Source organism: Tiliqua scincoides, chromosome 1 (assembly GCF_035046505.1).
Source record: "Tiliqua scincoides isolate rTilSci1 chromosome 1, rTilSci1.hap2, whole genome shotgun sequence".
NCBI lineage: Eukaryota > Metazoa > Chordata > Lepidosauria > Squamata > Scincidae > Tiliqua > Tiliqua scincoides.
In genome coordinates this window covers 105,640,667-105,656,681 of record NC_089821.1, presented here as the reverse complement: position 1 = coordinate 105,656,681, position 16,015 = coordinate 105,640,667, and the positions used below count along the sequence as shown (strand labels likewise).

Genomic DNA, 16,015 nt, shown 5'->3' with positions numbered 1-16,015 from the left:
GCTCCAGCAAGTCTCTAGAGGGCCAGAGGCTCATTGGCGACTGGAGGCTACCTGAGGGCCACATTGGGAGTACTCGAGGGGCGCAAGTGGCCCCAGGGCCAGGATTTGGGCACCCCTGGATTAAACCAATAGATGTAAACCAGTAGTTTTAGTTGGTCAACTCTTCTCATACACTTGTGTGCATGCAGAAGTTCCTTTAATTTTACTTATGTGACAAAGGAAGATCTGCACATTCATCCCTTTGCCCATGCAAATTTGTTCCTTTGAATTGAACATAATGAGAAGCATGAGCTATGGGGGGCCTCTGTATCCATGGGGAACTGCAGGGGGCTCCCTGTATCCACTGATTCATTTATCTGCAGATTGTGTCTAAATAATACCAGTATTATTAAATTGGTTCTGTTAATTATGTGTAGGGACTGACAAGATAGTGTGAACTGTGGGAATTAACTAGAATATTGCTAGTAAGAATACAGTTGACCAAGGAGCTGATGATGAATTGGGCTCTTGTTTACAACTTTTTATGTTGCTTGCATCACAGCAACATGGTTTTTTACACATTTGTTCATATTTATAAAGTTACTCATAACTTGAGGCCAGGCTGTATGTTTCAAAAAACAAAAAATCAAACCACAAAAAAAACCCAGTTAAATAGCAGCAAGGGAAAGATACAGGCAACAGTGCCTGAGGTATCTTCCTGCACACCATAATGCCAATCCTGATTTCCCCTTTCACCATTCATACAGCCCAATCCTATGCGTGTCTCCTCAGAAGTAAGTCCCATTAGAGTCAGCGGGGAAAGGATTGGGCTGATAGTTGCTGGAAAAAACCGTACATGCACAAAAAGTAATCCTACACATTTAGAACATGTAGTCTGGACCACAGTTCTAGTGAAATCAGTAGAACCTGACTTAAATTCTGTTGCATTCTGTTTGACATAATCATGATTATCCAGATGAGGTACATGATATATATCTAGAGTAGTTAGTTGGACCCCATTTTTTTTTTAAATATGAATTATCATCTAAGGAAAATTTTATTTTATAAAGTACTTGCCAAACAAAAATCCCATTTTAGAAGATAAATTTTAAACATTACTTGATAGACTGCGTATCTTTTATGCTGCATAGTGAAGTCTGCTTTGTCTCTTGTGATGTCTTCTTTAATATAAAGAACAAAAAAAATGTTTTTTTTTGTGTTCACTCCAGGGAAAAGCATTGGGGGACGTGGTCACAAAATTAGTGACTATTTTGAAGTAAGTTCTTGTTTTTAATATATCCTAGTTATGCTTTTCTTTGTTCATAGTTAAATGTAGTTTTATTTGATAGATGACTTTTTGGTCATCTAATGTCACACTGAAACTGACAGCATAATTTTTTAGCAGATGTTGCATACTGCAGTAGATGAATATCTTACCTTGCTCAATGTCTTATTCAGCCCAAAGAGGGCAAGGATCTTAAGGAACTGAGGACTTTAAAATTAATGGTTAACTTCTTTTCTTCTGCCATGTAGCTTTATCTATATATGTTTTAATAACGTGCTTGACACTATGAGGTCTTCTGAAGTTGTTGCAAACTCGGCAAATAAAAAGTTTGAGTATTGTTCATTTGATTCAAGATGGTGTCACGGATACTTTTATCCCACCTTCTAAATCGTTGCTTGTCTGTTTTTGTTTTATACCAATCTGTGCTAATTGAATGCAATGTATATTAGGCCCTCTGTTCCAGGACCCCCTGCAGATAACCAAAATTTGTGAATGGTGAAATATACAGAGGGCCTGGCATGGTGCCATAATAACATACCCGGGGGCTGTGCCCAGTCCTCTGGAGTTTGCACATGTCCTCCTCAGAAGTCCCAGATGTGACTGGAAGTTGCTGGCATGGACCAGAATTGACTTTTTGTCAAGTCCTGAAAGTCCTCTGAAGTCTTTCAGCCATGGGCTTGGCATCCATGGATGCTCAAATCTGCAGGTGCTGATATTATGGATGCGGGCCCATTGTACCGCTGAAAGAATATTAACTTGGTGGTCCAACTATGCTGGCCACGACAGAATGAGATTCATAGGGGAATATATGCTGTGTCTTTTATCATCATAGCAGCAGATATGTATGGTTTCAACTTTGTATAGTTTTAGAGCAGAACTGCTTCTGAAAATGTCAGGAAACATAACACCATCTTCTGTAATGTGCAGCTATCATTTTATCTATTGACAGTTGTTGGCAAAGATGTTGCTAATAGAGAAATATGCTGCTCTTGATTTCCTCAGTTTTAGGTCTGTGTGCATAAATCATAGACTATAACTTGAATTTACAATGTGGTCTAGATGATATTCTCTTGCAGCAACTTCACTGAGAGTCTGATAGCTGTTATGATATAGACCCTGACCAAAATTCCCTAGGAATTTTGAGATGGACAAGTTTTCTCTTCAGATCCTGTTAGGGCATGCCTGAAGGAAGGTTAAAACCTTGGGTAGACTTCTGACAACTGGGTCATAAGGCAGCAATCCTATGGCCATGTTCCTGGGAGTAAACCGCATTGGACTCATTTTGTGTTTGGCAACTTACAGCACAATCCTATGCATGTCTACTCAGCAGTAAGTCCGGTTGTGTCAAAGTGTTGTATAGTAACTTCATTAGCTAGATTCATAACTAGATTGTCTCTTCTGTTTCACCTCACAAATTTCTCTAAAGTAGTGGTTCCCAAACACCAGGACTCACTTTTTAAAATGACACATATCAGAACCCATCTAGGTTTACAAGACTTAAAGAAATAAAATTTTATTTACACATAATAATAACCAGAAAAAAGATGCTCCAACATTTATTGCCCTTTATTTACACATGCTTGCAAACTGCAGGGCAATTAGCATCTATCTGACTTTTGAAAAATCTTGGGGCTTGAGGCAATTAGTTATCTGATCCTTCCATCACCTGTTTTCATTGGAGGCTCTGCTCAGCTGCTGCAGGGCCCATCAAAAATTAGGTCATGACCTACCAGTGGTCCTAACCCACAGTTCAGGAACCACTGCTCTAAAGGGTATCACAGTTGAATTATATAATTTAAAATGTATACTGTATTTTCAATAAGCTTTTTTAAATAAAGCAATATTTTCTTTGGTCACTTCTTTCTAGTACCAAGGTGGAAATGGCTCCAGCCCAGTAAGAGGCATGCCTCCGGCAATCCGTTCTCCTCAAAATTCACATTCCGCCCCTTCTTCCGTAAGTTTAATCTACAGAAGTGGATGTCAACATCTTAAGTCAAAAATTCTTCTGCATAAAAACCAGTTTCTGCAAAAACAGTGGCTTTTTGGATTATTTTGTTTTACAGAATAGGAGGTCTTGTTGGTGTTAATTCAGTGTCCTACCATTTAGTCTGCAGACTGCTGAAAATATACTGACACAGAAAATAGCAGTTCACGCTTTGTTCGTGAAATGGAAACGAAATATAGCCTATAAATTGGATGTATAGTGTACAGGGGGCCCCCTGTATCCACAGATCCCATATCTGCCGATTCAGTTATCTGTGAATCAGGTTCATGGGGCCCTCCTGCATGCATCCCCTCCAGAGATGAGGGCAGCTCCATACCCCTTGCCTCCAGAAGGTCCACTGAACCCAACAGAGGCCATGGTCATGGAAGGAGGGCTTCCCTGGGCCTCCCAATGCCTTATAAGGCATTAAAAGTGTTACTTCCAGTTTCACTGAGAAACCAGAAGTGACTTTTTTTTTACCTCTAAGGCTTAGTCTGAACCTAACAGAGGCCACAAACCAACGTCCATGGCCTCTGCTGGGCTCAGACAATACTCTGGAGGCAAGGGTAGTGGGGGCGACATTCGTCAATATCCACAGTTTACGTAATTGCAAAGGTTTCCAGAACTGAACCCCTGCGAATATGGGGGTGTGCCTGTAAATTGTTTTTAATACAGGTGGGGCCTCCATATCTGTGTATTCTGCATCTGCAGATTTGGCTCTACACGGGTCCCTGGACCTGTGTGGAGCCCGACTTGACCCCACCTGAGCCCTCTGGAGGTGACTGAAGCTGGACTCTGGTTGCCTCTGCAGGAGGTGGAAAAACGCCACTTCTGATTTCCCGAAGGACAATGGAAGTAACATTTTATGCCATATAAGGCATTCTGAGGCTCAGGGAAGCCACTGGAGACCTTCACAGGGCTTAAAGGGTCTAATCATGGATTTGATTATCTGTGAATTTTGGCATTGGGGGGAGGGGGGTCAGAGAAAAGATTCCTTGCAGATTCCAAGTCTCCATCTGTACACTTAATTTTTTTTAAGTACGTTCTAGGATCTCTGTACCTCATCTCGTGTAACATGATAATGTGGGAGTAGTTTTACTAATCACTTGGGTAGAATATTGTCTGCATTCTTTTGTTTTATATTCTCATAAGGAAAAGAATTTTGTTAAATTTAATTTTGTTTAATGTCAGAAAATTATTTTTAAGTTGAATAGTCAGGAAAGGAGCCTTGAATATCTCTAAGGGTGACAGGTAAAGCCGGTAGCAGTTGTTCAAACATGTAGTTTGCAAAAGGGTAAATAGTGATTTTTATTCTATTAACTTAGGGCCCAATCCTGTCCAATTTTCCAGTGCAGGTGCAGTTGTGCCAGTGGGGCGTGCGCTGCATCCTGTAGTGGGGGGCAGTCACTGGGGCCTTCTCAAAGAGTGGGAGCATGTGCTTCCTTACCATGGGGCTGCATTGTGTCTACACTGGAGCTGAAAAGTTGGATAGGCTTTGGCCCTTATTCTGCAAATGGGAGAAATTCCATTCTCAAAGGAGATTATCACTTATTACCAGTTCCTCTGTATCCCTGAAAATCTGTTCCAAAGAATTGGGGAGACTCTACAGGTATCAGAAGGAATTGGTAAAAATTGCCCCTTCCCCACTGCAAATAAAATTTCCATTCATGGAATAAGTTCTTGCATTGAGTTGTACCTTTCTCAGCCATTTTCAGATGTAGTCCTATAGTTAACTCCTTATTATTGGAATTGTTCTACCAGCTTTAGATATTTGTGGTACTTTTTTTGCAAAAAGACTGAATGGCGTGGTGATTCTGGTAATAGGCTTAAACCTGAAAGTTTCATATTTAAATTCCCATTCAGTCACTAAACTTTCTAGGTGATCTTGGGCCAGGCACTGTCTCTCAGCCCTACCTCACAGGGTTGTTGTCTGAACAAAAGCAGGGAAGGAAGGAACCATGAACACCACCCTGAACCCTTTGGAGAAAGGGAGGTTTAAAAATATGAATAATAAAGTGCCAAATAATTGTATCATTAACTTCCAGTAGCTGTAACTTTTAGGAATCATTTTGAGCAGAATGCTGTGTATCCCTATCCAAATGCTGCTTCATGAAGCAAGCGTTCCTGGAATGCCTTCATAATACCAAGTTTGTGGAAAGTCTCTGTAGTAGTAGTACTAGCAGTAGCAGTAGAAATCCATAGTCATTATCTAGTTCCACTAATGTGTATGACAACAAAGCAGAAATATTTGAGGAACTTACTGGAGCATTTCTTAAGCTGTTAGGGAAAAATACAAGCAGACAGCAGCTTAAAAGCAATTGCAGTGCAAAAAAGGACTGAGTGACACAGAAATCCATTGGTTCTTTTAGTCTCTGAGATATTGTCCTGTCATTACAACCTTTCCCATTACAACCTTTCCCTTATTTCTCCCTTAGACAATTTGAGATGGACTTTAGCTGACAGTATCTCAAACAAATTTGTTCCCATTGTTCAGGAACAAAAGTGAGCTACTTTTGATAACTGGCAGCATGAGCAAAGAATGACTTATTCTCATGCAGACAGATGCTTAAAGGAGTACTTATCTGCCCAGAACTGTAGACTTTAGTATTGGATAGTGAAAAGCATTGTACTTTCCCATCATATCTACATCTGGTAGAGGAGAAGTGTGGTTGCATGTACTCATGACCAAACTGCAGGAAATTCTAAGCACTCAAGTGTGCGGAAGATGGAAGAGTCAACTGCTGATCAGGCATTCTACTGATTTGAACAATTTATATGTCTTAACATGCTGCTAGAAAACTAAAAGGACAATAAATATTGTTTTTTGTATACATACAGGTACGGCAGAATAGCCCTTCTCCTACTACACTATCTTTTGGGGACCATCCTGTTACACAACCAAAGCAGTTTTCATTGAAAATAACTCAGGTAAGGTCTGTGGAGTAATACTAAAAATACATGAAGGCACAATCTTCCATATTTTTGCACATTCTTCCCTACCCGTATCTCATTTTTTTTTGTCCAAGTAGGCTTGGAGTTACTGCTTTAAAAAAGGTTGCAAGGACTTGGAGCTAAGTTAGTCTTTTTTTGCTTGAGGATTGTGAATAACTAGAAGCAAGCCATTCTATTATGCTGTTGCTTTTACGACAACTTCTAGCATAGTACCACAAGATCTCCTAAGACACATTTCAAAAAACATGTTGACAATTTTCAATACTTCTGAATTTATATTGTCATAATACTGAAAGTTGAGATCAAGGAAATCTATCAGCAGCTTGAATAGAAGACCTGGGAGGATTCAAATGCCGCAATACTTCTAACACTGAGAATCTTTTTCTGAGAAGCGCAATAAAGTCAGAAACAGTAATGTAGGAGATGTCAGAATGAAGGAAACTGGCACTGATTGGTCAGAATGTGCTGCTCTCATTTAATAATAGCAGTGATAAATCAACCCAGGATGAAGAGTGCTGACTGTGCTAGAGGAAGCAGTATTAGTTGGAGGCATTACAGTAAACCTAATCAGGGCTATGTGTTCACTGCACTGTCAAAAAATTAAAGTTCTTTGTTTAGAAAATCTGATTTCTATGACCTTGTCAATTCAAAAAATCAGTGTATTTTTCTCTTTTGCATAATTTTAGTGTATTTAGTATATATATTTAGTATATTTGAGTATATTGAAGCACCTCCCTCTCTAAATCAGTCTTATTTGGTTAGTTAATGACGTTTACACAGGACTAGAAACTTTCTTCAAAAAATGAAGCTGATGTTCTTAGGAAGCTGAATTCTGTACCTCTGCGCACTTTGTGCATGTTCTGTGTTTCCATGTAACACACACAATCTTGGTCATGTTAACATACTATTAACCTGTTTCATGACCGTAAAGAACTGTATCAGTGGAAATTTCTTAGATCCTCATATCATTGCATCCCCCTTTTAACTGTAACTTTGGCAAGTTAGTTTTCTGAGTGGATCTTGAACTGGCTTTCTTGCTGAGCCAAATTGCTATTGATTTGTTAGGTTGTTCTTGATTGCCAGCTGAATTAAAGTTGACTAAGGCCGTTGAGACACCTTTACGACTAATGAGGGGGCACAGTCGACTCTTATCCTTTTTCTGCTGCTGCTATTCAGAGGAAATGACAGGAGAAGTTCCTGAATCCAAAGGAGGTGATGAGTTGGAATTGATCCTGCAATGGAAAGTTGAGCACAAGGACAAATTCTCATTGTTGTTTCCCATTGTTGTTTCCCTTTGGCCCTGAGCCTCTGGCCCTCCAGAGATTAGTTGTAGCCCGCACTGGCCTGACGCAACTGCTCTCAGCGTGAGGGCGACTGTTTGACCTCTTGCATGAGCTGTGGGATGAGGGCTCCCTCCAAGGCTTGTTGTTACCTGTCTGTGATGCAGTAGTGGCAGCAAAGGAAGGGCCAGCCTTGCTTTGTGCAAGGCCTTTTATAGGCCTTGAGCTATTTCAAGACCATCATTCATTCATATAAGTTCATCTTTAATATATTCATTTATGTAAACTTATGTAAATTTATTCAAATTTTAAATGTAAATTAATTCTTTTTTCCCTGACCCCCGACTCAGTGTCAGAGAGACGATGTGGCTCTCCTGCCAAAAACTTTGGACACTCCTGGATTAGACTAATGGTAAATGGCAAGACTTGATAACCATAGAACATGCCATTTTATATGTGCTAAATGTTTGGATTATTTTCCTTCCATATAGACTGATCTCACAATGCTGAAATTAACTGCACTTGAAAGTAATAAGAATCAAGACTTGGAAAAGAAGGAAGGTCGTATAGATGACTTGCTCAGGGTACGTATGATGGTAAAAATTGAAAAAAATGTTGATTATATGAATTAAATTAGTAAAAATATAGAGGACGTATAGTTTTTTAATGGCAAATTTGTCTTGTGTTTGACAGATATAAAATGGCATGCATACAATTTCTTCCTTTTTGTAATATACTTTAAATATTTCCTTCTACATTCATATACATAAAATAAGTCCTTTCCCTCATTTTTGCTGCATTTTCTCTTTAATTTAATATTTTTGAAAAGTGTGACGAAGAGATGGTTACAGGTTTTGCTTTTTATGTAGATGTAGGATTTATATTTAGCATGAATTCTAATTCTAATTTACCACTTAGGCTAATTGTGATCTACGACGACAAATAGATGAACAACAAAAATTACTTGAAAAGTACAAAGAAAGATTAAATAAATGCATGTCAATGAGCAAGAAGCTGTTGATTGAAAAAGTAAGTTGACTTGTTAAGAAATTTACAATGAAGAACACAATGGGTTCTGCCCTAACTGGACTTCAGTACTTTGTTGGCTAGCAGCAGTTTCTGTGAAATATTGCCTTCTTTAGTGAATGGGTCAGAACATCTGGGACTGAATGGGTGTGGATCTGGTCAGTACTTTGGATGGGAGATCAATGAAAAACCCTTGTAACAGCAGAATATAAGTCTTATAAAAATGCTACAGTTAACTCAGTATAGTGCTAGCAGCAGGGCCTGGGATCAAATTCCAGGCCTGCATATTTTCTATCTTTCTTTTGAATTATATTGTAGAGTGTGCTTAATTGGAAAATGTACTAGAAATTTGGTGACTTTCTATTACAAGCAGATAATTGCTACCCTTATGTTACTAAAAGCAGAAAAATGATACAGGACATTACACATCTCAGAAGGCTTTCATTTATTATTGGGGTTGGGGCAGTGTTCAGTTGTGTTACATGTCACTCTTGATGTTGTGGGCTATAACTGGTGGACACTTGAGTTGCTTGAGTGGCAACATTCTACTCCGTATTGGCAATTTCAATGTGTTAACTAGTGCAAAATATAAGTGCTCTCCAATGCTCAAAAAATGCAAGATCACTGAAATAGAAGACTTAAGGGAAAATGTCTGTAATGTATACAATAGATATGTAACAGTGTTGCATTAATTGTACTAAAAAGCCATTTCTGGGGAAGGCATTAATCCTAACTAGTAATATTTTGATTTCTTAGAGCACACAAGAAAAGCTGGCAAGCAGAGAGAAGAGTATGCAAGACAGATTACGCCTTGGGCATTTTACAACTGTTCGGCATGGTGCTTCATTTACTGAACAGTGGACAGATGGCTTTGCATTTCAGAATCTTGTGAAGTTAGTCATATTTTTTTAAAATTAGTAATTACCAGTTCCCTGAAGTGAATGCTTGTTAAATCTGTTAGCGCTAGAACAATATATTTCATACACCAGAATACCTTGCTTTTGAGATGTCAGATTACAATACAGATGTTTTAATCAAGTGACAGAATGTTGAATTTTGTTTCGTAACTTTGAGAATGAGCAAAGTTGATCACTTTGATTCTTGGTAGCCTTAGGATGAGTATGGAATTCACTAAATGAGACCTGTATGAGTTTGGATAGAAAATTGTAAACCTAGGCGGGTGGCTCTAATATTATGGGATGTTTGGACTTTGAAGTGTTTACTAACCACATGGTGAGTGCTGCACATCTATCAATATGGAAGCTTTTTTATACATCCAGACTGTTGGCTTCAAGGAAGGAGAAGCAAACCAAGTGAAGTTTGTAGTAGCGGAAACACAAAGTAGATGAGAAGGGAAAAACAGCTGCCTCTGTAGGGTACTTCAGAAGAGAGTGGGTGGAGGAAGAAGATACTGGAAAAGACACATTGGTGGGCAAATTGAGGAAGGTAGTAAGAATGAGTGGAAGAATTCATCTTTTCAAATATATAATTTCAATATAAGGATGCAATCATTAGTCGGAGTTGGGAAGATTGTAAGCATGGTAACTCATATTCATAAATGTTTGAGAGCAATCGCCTTAGTAGTTAATGTACTACCTTATATTTTTAACCATCTTCTAATGGTATTTGTTGTCTTAACTCAATTAATCCGGCTCTAGCAAACATAACTTCTGGTGATTTGACATGTAGAAAATTTTTACTACTTTTCTTGTATTGCTGCCCTAGGTTAAAAAGAGATTTTTCAAATAGTTGCCTCTGGTGTTTAAAATGTTATGTTTTGGAAATCTCTAAGTAGGTGATCTGTACTACTACATCTGAGCAAGGTCTGTAATTCATTTGTGAGTGAATTTGTACAGTTCTATACAATCAGAAATGTATCCAGCCTGCCTTACTAAATCTGTTGAATTTTATTGCCATCACATTGAAATCCTTTCCTGTAAAATGCACTTGGGAACAAAATAACCAGATCTTTGAGATCCCTAACTTCCCTCCTTCAAAATCTAATTCAACTTCAGAGGCTCAGAGTCCTCCATATAGTGCATAGTACATAAGAGGAGCCTGTCTGGATCAGGCCAAGGGTCCATCTAGTCCAGCTTCCTGCATCTCACAGTGGCCCACCAGATGCCTGTGAAGCACAAAAGATGACAAGCTACATGTATCCTGTTGCCACTTCCTTGCACCTTGCATTCATAGACCTCTAAAACCTGGGGGTTGCATACAGTCATTGTGATATGTTGCATGTAATGGACTTCATCTCCATTTATCTTTTCATCCTCTTTCAAAGATGTCTAGGCCATGTGCCATTGTAACATCCTGTGACAAGGCATTGCACAGTTTAAAGAATTATTTTCTTTTGTCTGTTCTAACTCTCCTGCCAGTCAATTTTTGTGGATATCTCCTTGTTCTGATGTTGTGCAAGAGGGAAAAGAATTCCCTCTATCTGCAGTATCCATCCTATGCATAATTTTATATGTCTCAAACATTGTAGCCTTTCCTCATAAGGGAGGTGCCTGAGCTCACTAATCGTTTTGGTCACGCTTTTCTGCATCTTTTCCAGTTCCTCAATATTATTTTAAGATGTAGAGATCACAGCTGGACATGATATGCCAGATGTGGCCATACCATTGATTTGTACAATTGCGTAATATCAGCCATTTTATTTCCAATCCCTTTTTTAATGATCGTAAGAATGGAATTGGTCTTTTTTGCAGCCACTGCATAAGAACATAAGAACAGCCCCACTGGATCAGGCCATAGGCCCATCTAGTCCAGCTTCCTGTATCTCAGAGCGGCCCACCAAATGCCCCAGGGAGCACACCAGATAACAAGAGACCTCATCCTGGTGCCCTCCCTTGCATCTGGCATTATGACATAACCAATTTCTAAAATCAGGAGCTTGCGCATACACATCATGGCTTGTACCCCGTAATGGATTTTTCCTCCAGAAACTTGTCCAATATCCTTTTAAAGGTGTCCAGGCCAGATGCCATCACCACATCCTGTGGCAAAGAGTTCCACAGACCAACCACAAGCTGAGTAAAGAAATATTTTCTTTTGTCTGTTCTAACTCTCCCAACACTCAATTTTAGTGGATGTCCCCTGGTTCTGGTGTTATGTGAGAGTGTAAAGAGCATCTCCCTATCCACTCTGTCCATACCCTGCATAATTTTGTATGTCTCAATCATGTCCCCCTTCAGGCGTCTCTTTTCTAGGCTGAAGAGGCCCAAACGCCATAGCCTTTCCTCATAAGGAAGGTGCCCCAGCCCCATAATCATCTTAGTCGCTCTCTTTTGCACCTTTTCAATTTCCACGACTTTTTTGAGATGTGGCGACCAGAACTGGACACAATACTCCAGGTGTGGCCTTACCATAGATTTGTACAACGGTATTATAATATTAGGCGTTTTGTTCTCAATACCCTTCCTAATGATCCTGCACATCAGGTCAACACTTTCAGCTACCTGTCTATCACAACCCCCCCCCCCCGTCTCCTGATCTGCCACAGACAGCTCAGAACCCATCAATGTGAAATTACGATTTTTTTTGCCCCAGTGTGCATCTCTTTACACTTAACTTATGTTGAATTCCATCTGCCATTTTTCTGTTTGTTCCCCCAGTTTGGAGAGATCACAATCCATTCTGGATTAAATGATCCAGAACAGTTTATTTTCATCCGAAGATTTGACCACCTCGCTCCTTATCCCCAAATCCAGGTCATTTATGAACAATTTGAAATTATTTCCCTTAATGTTGCTGGACTTATGGTCCTCAAAATCTTTCTTTGCCTCCTGTATAGAAGTAATCAGGAATAAAAGAAACTACAGCTATCTCCTTGCATATGCAGATTTAGTATCCGTGGATTGTTACCCCTTGATGGGGGGGGAAGACCACACCCATTAACATCCTTTAGATGCTTACTGCTGGGAAATGTTTCTTTCTTTTACAGGATGCTGTAAGCATGCAAGCTTATAGCAGGATGTGCAGGCAGCCTGAATGCTTAAAGGGACTAGATTGAACATTAACAGGTAGTTACTTGTTAACTTCCTGCTTCGTATTATTGTTCGATCTAGTCTCTTCAAGCATTCAGACTTCCTGCATGCGCTATAAGCTTGCGTGCTTATAGCGTCCTGTAAAAGGAAGAAATACTTCCCAGCGGTAAGCATCTAAAGGATGATAATTAGCGCTAGGGGCTGCAGGGATAGAGTTCTCCTGTATCTGCAGTTTTTGTATCTGTGTGGGACAGGGGGCCTGAAGCAGATCCCCTGCAGTTATGGGGGAGAGGGAATACCTATATTAAGTGGATGGACAGTTCACTGTATACGCACATGTGTGTAACATAAAATTGTTTAAACTTCCTATGCTTAAAGAAAGCATTTTATTCTGATACAAAGGGTAAATCCCAATTCAGTTTTCTGTTTTAAAAACATTTCATTTTTTAATTTAAAGATTGATAGTAAGACTACAAATACTGTGGTAATACTTTGAGTTTAAGTGCTATTTTTTGTAGTTCTGTAGCATATAGTTAAACAATTGACACTGAAGAAATAACACCACCTAACTTGTTATTTCTCTTTTATAACTCTTAACTTGTCAGTGCTTGTTTTTGCTGCTGCTGTGGTGGTGAAAGTTGTTGCTGAGGGGCGTCATTTTAAAACTTCTCTTGCAGGCTCCCCTTGCCTCTGGAGGCTTTTCCGAGCCTCCCAGAGGCTCAGAATTCCCCAGTCGAGCAATAGACTCAATTTCCGGTTTCCCCTGGGAAACCGGATGTCACATCTCTCATATGATTCCGGCATTTTGAGCCTCTCAAGGCAGCGTGCGGATGCACACTGCCTCTGGGGGCTCAGAAAATCCTCAGGAGGCAAGGGGAGCAGAGCATCCCCTCGCATCCGGAGGCTTCGCATTATATCAAGCCCTGCTTGACGACGGGGATGCCGGTTCGCATCTCTGTTGCTAAGTAGCGCATGATTGTATATGGAGTGCTTCATTGTTCCTACCCATTTGTGGAGGGTTAAAATGCAGAGCACTTGTTTCTTTCCATATAGTCCATGAACATGGAATATGACATGGTGAGAGTATTTTGTAGATTTTTAGGGTCAGTTTGATTTTACAAGTAGAAAAGTCAAAACTTATTTCTAAAGTGGTAGAGCTTTTGAAGTAATTCTTAAATGTTTTGGATTTGCAGGCAACAGGAATGGGTGAATCAACAAAGGGAAGATATTGAACGACAAAGGAAACTTCTGGCAAAGCGAAAACCTCCAGCTACAAACAATTCTCAGGCTCCCTCTACCAATTCAGAACCCAAACAGAGGAAAAACAAAGCTGTCAATGGAGCAGAAAATGATCCATTTGTTAGACCCAATTTACCACAATTGTAAGTTCAAGCATATATGTTTATCCTGTGTCTTTACAAAACTAGCGAATTATATGTTGTGACACTGTGGCACAGTCACTTCTGCAGGCATTCATTTACATGTAAGGAAGTTAAGGGCTATACAGTGGGAGGAGTTAAACTTTTATCTGTTTTTAGTAACATGGGTGGTTTAGGAAGCATTGCAGACCAAGAATATTTGACAAGCATTCCAACAGCAGCTGCATTTGATTTAAATTATCAAGGAGCCATTACAGTAGCAGTCTCTGCACTTGTTCTTCACATCATTTGGAAGAAGGTGAAGATAGGATTATCAAGACAATGGATTGTGTTCTAAGGAGTGCCTATGGAAGGAAGTTTTTGCAAGGAAACTACCCACAGCAGCCCCTGAATAGTGTCTCCTAAACCAGCACAAGGTATCTCTTCCTGGTGTGAGGCAATACCCAAAAATCCCCTGACATTCTGGAGAGGTGGGGAGTGTTCTTCAGAATAGCCCCCTTGAAGGATTTTGCTTCCATAGGAAGTATGCAGAATGCAATCTATTATTTAGTATAGAAACATGTTGCTTCATTTCAAGGTTGTTGATCATTGCAGGTAGTGGTGGTCATGCCATCCTGATGAAAGGCTGCTCCCTGACTGTTTATGTGCAGAGGTCTTCTGAGGATTGGAGAGGTCATACGCGGCCTCCTGCCTTCAGAAGGCCTCCTGAAGGCCTTAGGAAGGTACTTTCAGTCTTCTCCAAAAATCCAGAAGTGCCTTTTTAAGGCTTTCTGGGGGCCTTAGATTGCCTTCCAAGGGCCGGAGAGGCCACATACAGCCGTTCAGGTCCTCAGAAGACCTCCAGATATGATCAGAGGGTGGTCGGCATTGTAGCAAGTGGAATTGCTCTTGAACCCACTGACCCCCCTTCCAGGTATGCCAGTGATTGCAGAATATCAAACTATGTATGAGTTGTCTGACAGACTGGTATTCTGTTTATATATCTGAAATAAAATACATACTCATATAAGTATACGTAACTAAAGTTGTAGTTTTACTGCCGTTTGTAACACTTGCAGGCTTACACTAGCTGAGTACCATGAACAAGAAGAAATTTTCAAGCTTCGATTAGGACATCTAAAAAAGGTACCCTGTTAATATTATTTTAACTGAATTTTTTCCTGATCATACTTATGTTTAAAAACTAATATAAGAACAAGATTAAGCTGTGTTGCAAAGCTATGTCTAAACTCAGACATACTGGAACAAAAAGGACACAACTCAGTTGGTACTAGTGAAGAGGACCCATTGGTGCAATTCTTTCTACTAATGGAAAGAGTTCAGTTCATGGGGTAGTGAGTTAGGAACCAAACTGCTGTTTATGTAGATATGTACTATGCAAATAATATAACAATTATTGAAAAAGGAAAAAATTAGAATCTTGATTATTGTTAACATTTTCAATGAAAAATAATTTTTGAGCACCCTGGAAATATGCCATTAGATTTTCTATGTGCCAGTGTTGTGTGATTTGATTTTTATCCATGCAGGGTATTATGATGTTTTTAATTGTGATATAAAGAAGCTACATAGAGTGAGAACTGTGTGTGTGCCAGAATATCAGCTTCTAGTACCAGTTATTCAAGCAACCAAAGATGCAAAATCACTTTTAAAACTGGTCTGTGGCTTGTCTGTTTTAACACTAGGAGCTGCTGCACCAAAGCCCTCCAAGTCTGCAGCATATATAGTTCTTGTAACTTCGTTGACTTGGTTGTCGAAACATTTACTCTTTTTAACTTAATGGTGTGGACTTGCATTCATAAATGAGAATCATCACACCCAAGCACTGAAATGTCACAACTTTTACCAGTGGCCTAAAATACAGTATATACTCATAGTGTAAGTGTGGCAAGTAAGAAAGGTTATTGTTTCTGGTGAGTAAGATAGGATTACAACCTAAGACTTGCTGAACCCAATGGGCTTAATTATGAATAAAATAAATAACACCGTTTTCAAACACCTGTAATAGTAATCATTTTAATTTCAAGTGATAATAATTAAATCTTCAGTTAAAATCATCAGATGGATACCCATTTGTCTGTTTGAACTTCTGGGCACACGGTGGTCAAACAACTTATGTGACAAAACTGTTTCTGGAATGT

The 16,015-nt window shown here is 39.5% G+C and overlaps 1 protein-coding gene across 2 annotated transcripts in view; it reads left to right on the top strand.

Annotated features, from left to right (window-relative positions):
* Positions 1–16,015, top strand: part of TLK1 (tousled like kinase 1) — a 95,282-nt gene that overhangs the window by 56,164 nt on the left and 23,103 nt on the right. For both annotated transcript variants that reach the window (XM_066612208.1, XM_066612209.1), the window contains exons 5-12: positions 1,209–1,255; positions 3,132–3,218; positions 6,087–6,176; positions 7,972–8,064; positions 8,399–8,509; positions 9,263–9,399; positions 13,689–13,877; positions 14,933–14,999. In XM_066612208.1, the coding sequence (XP_066468305.1) occupies positions 1,209–1,255; positions 3,132–3,218; positions 6,087–6,176; positions 7,972–8,064; positions 8,399–8,509; positions 9,263–9,399; positions 13,689–13,877; positions 14,933–14,999 (821 nt within the window). The remainder of the gene's footprint in view (positions 1–1,208; positions 1,256–3,131; positions 3,219–6,086; positions 6,177–7,971; positions 8,065–8,398; positions 8,510–9,262; positions 9,400–13,688; positions 13,878–14,932; positions 15,000–16,015) is intronic.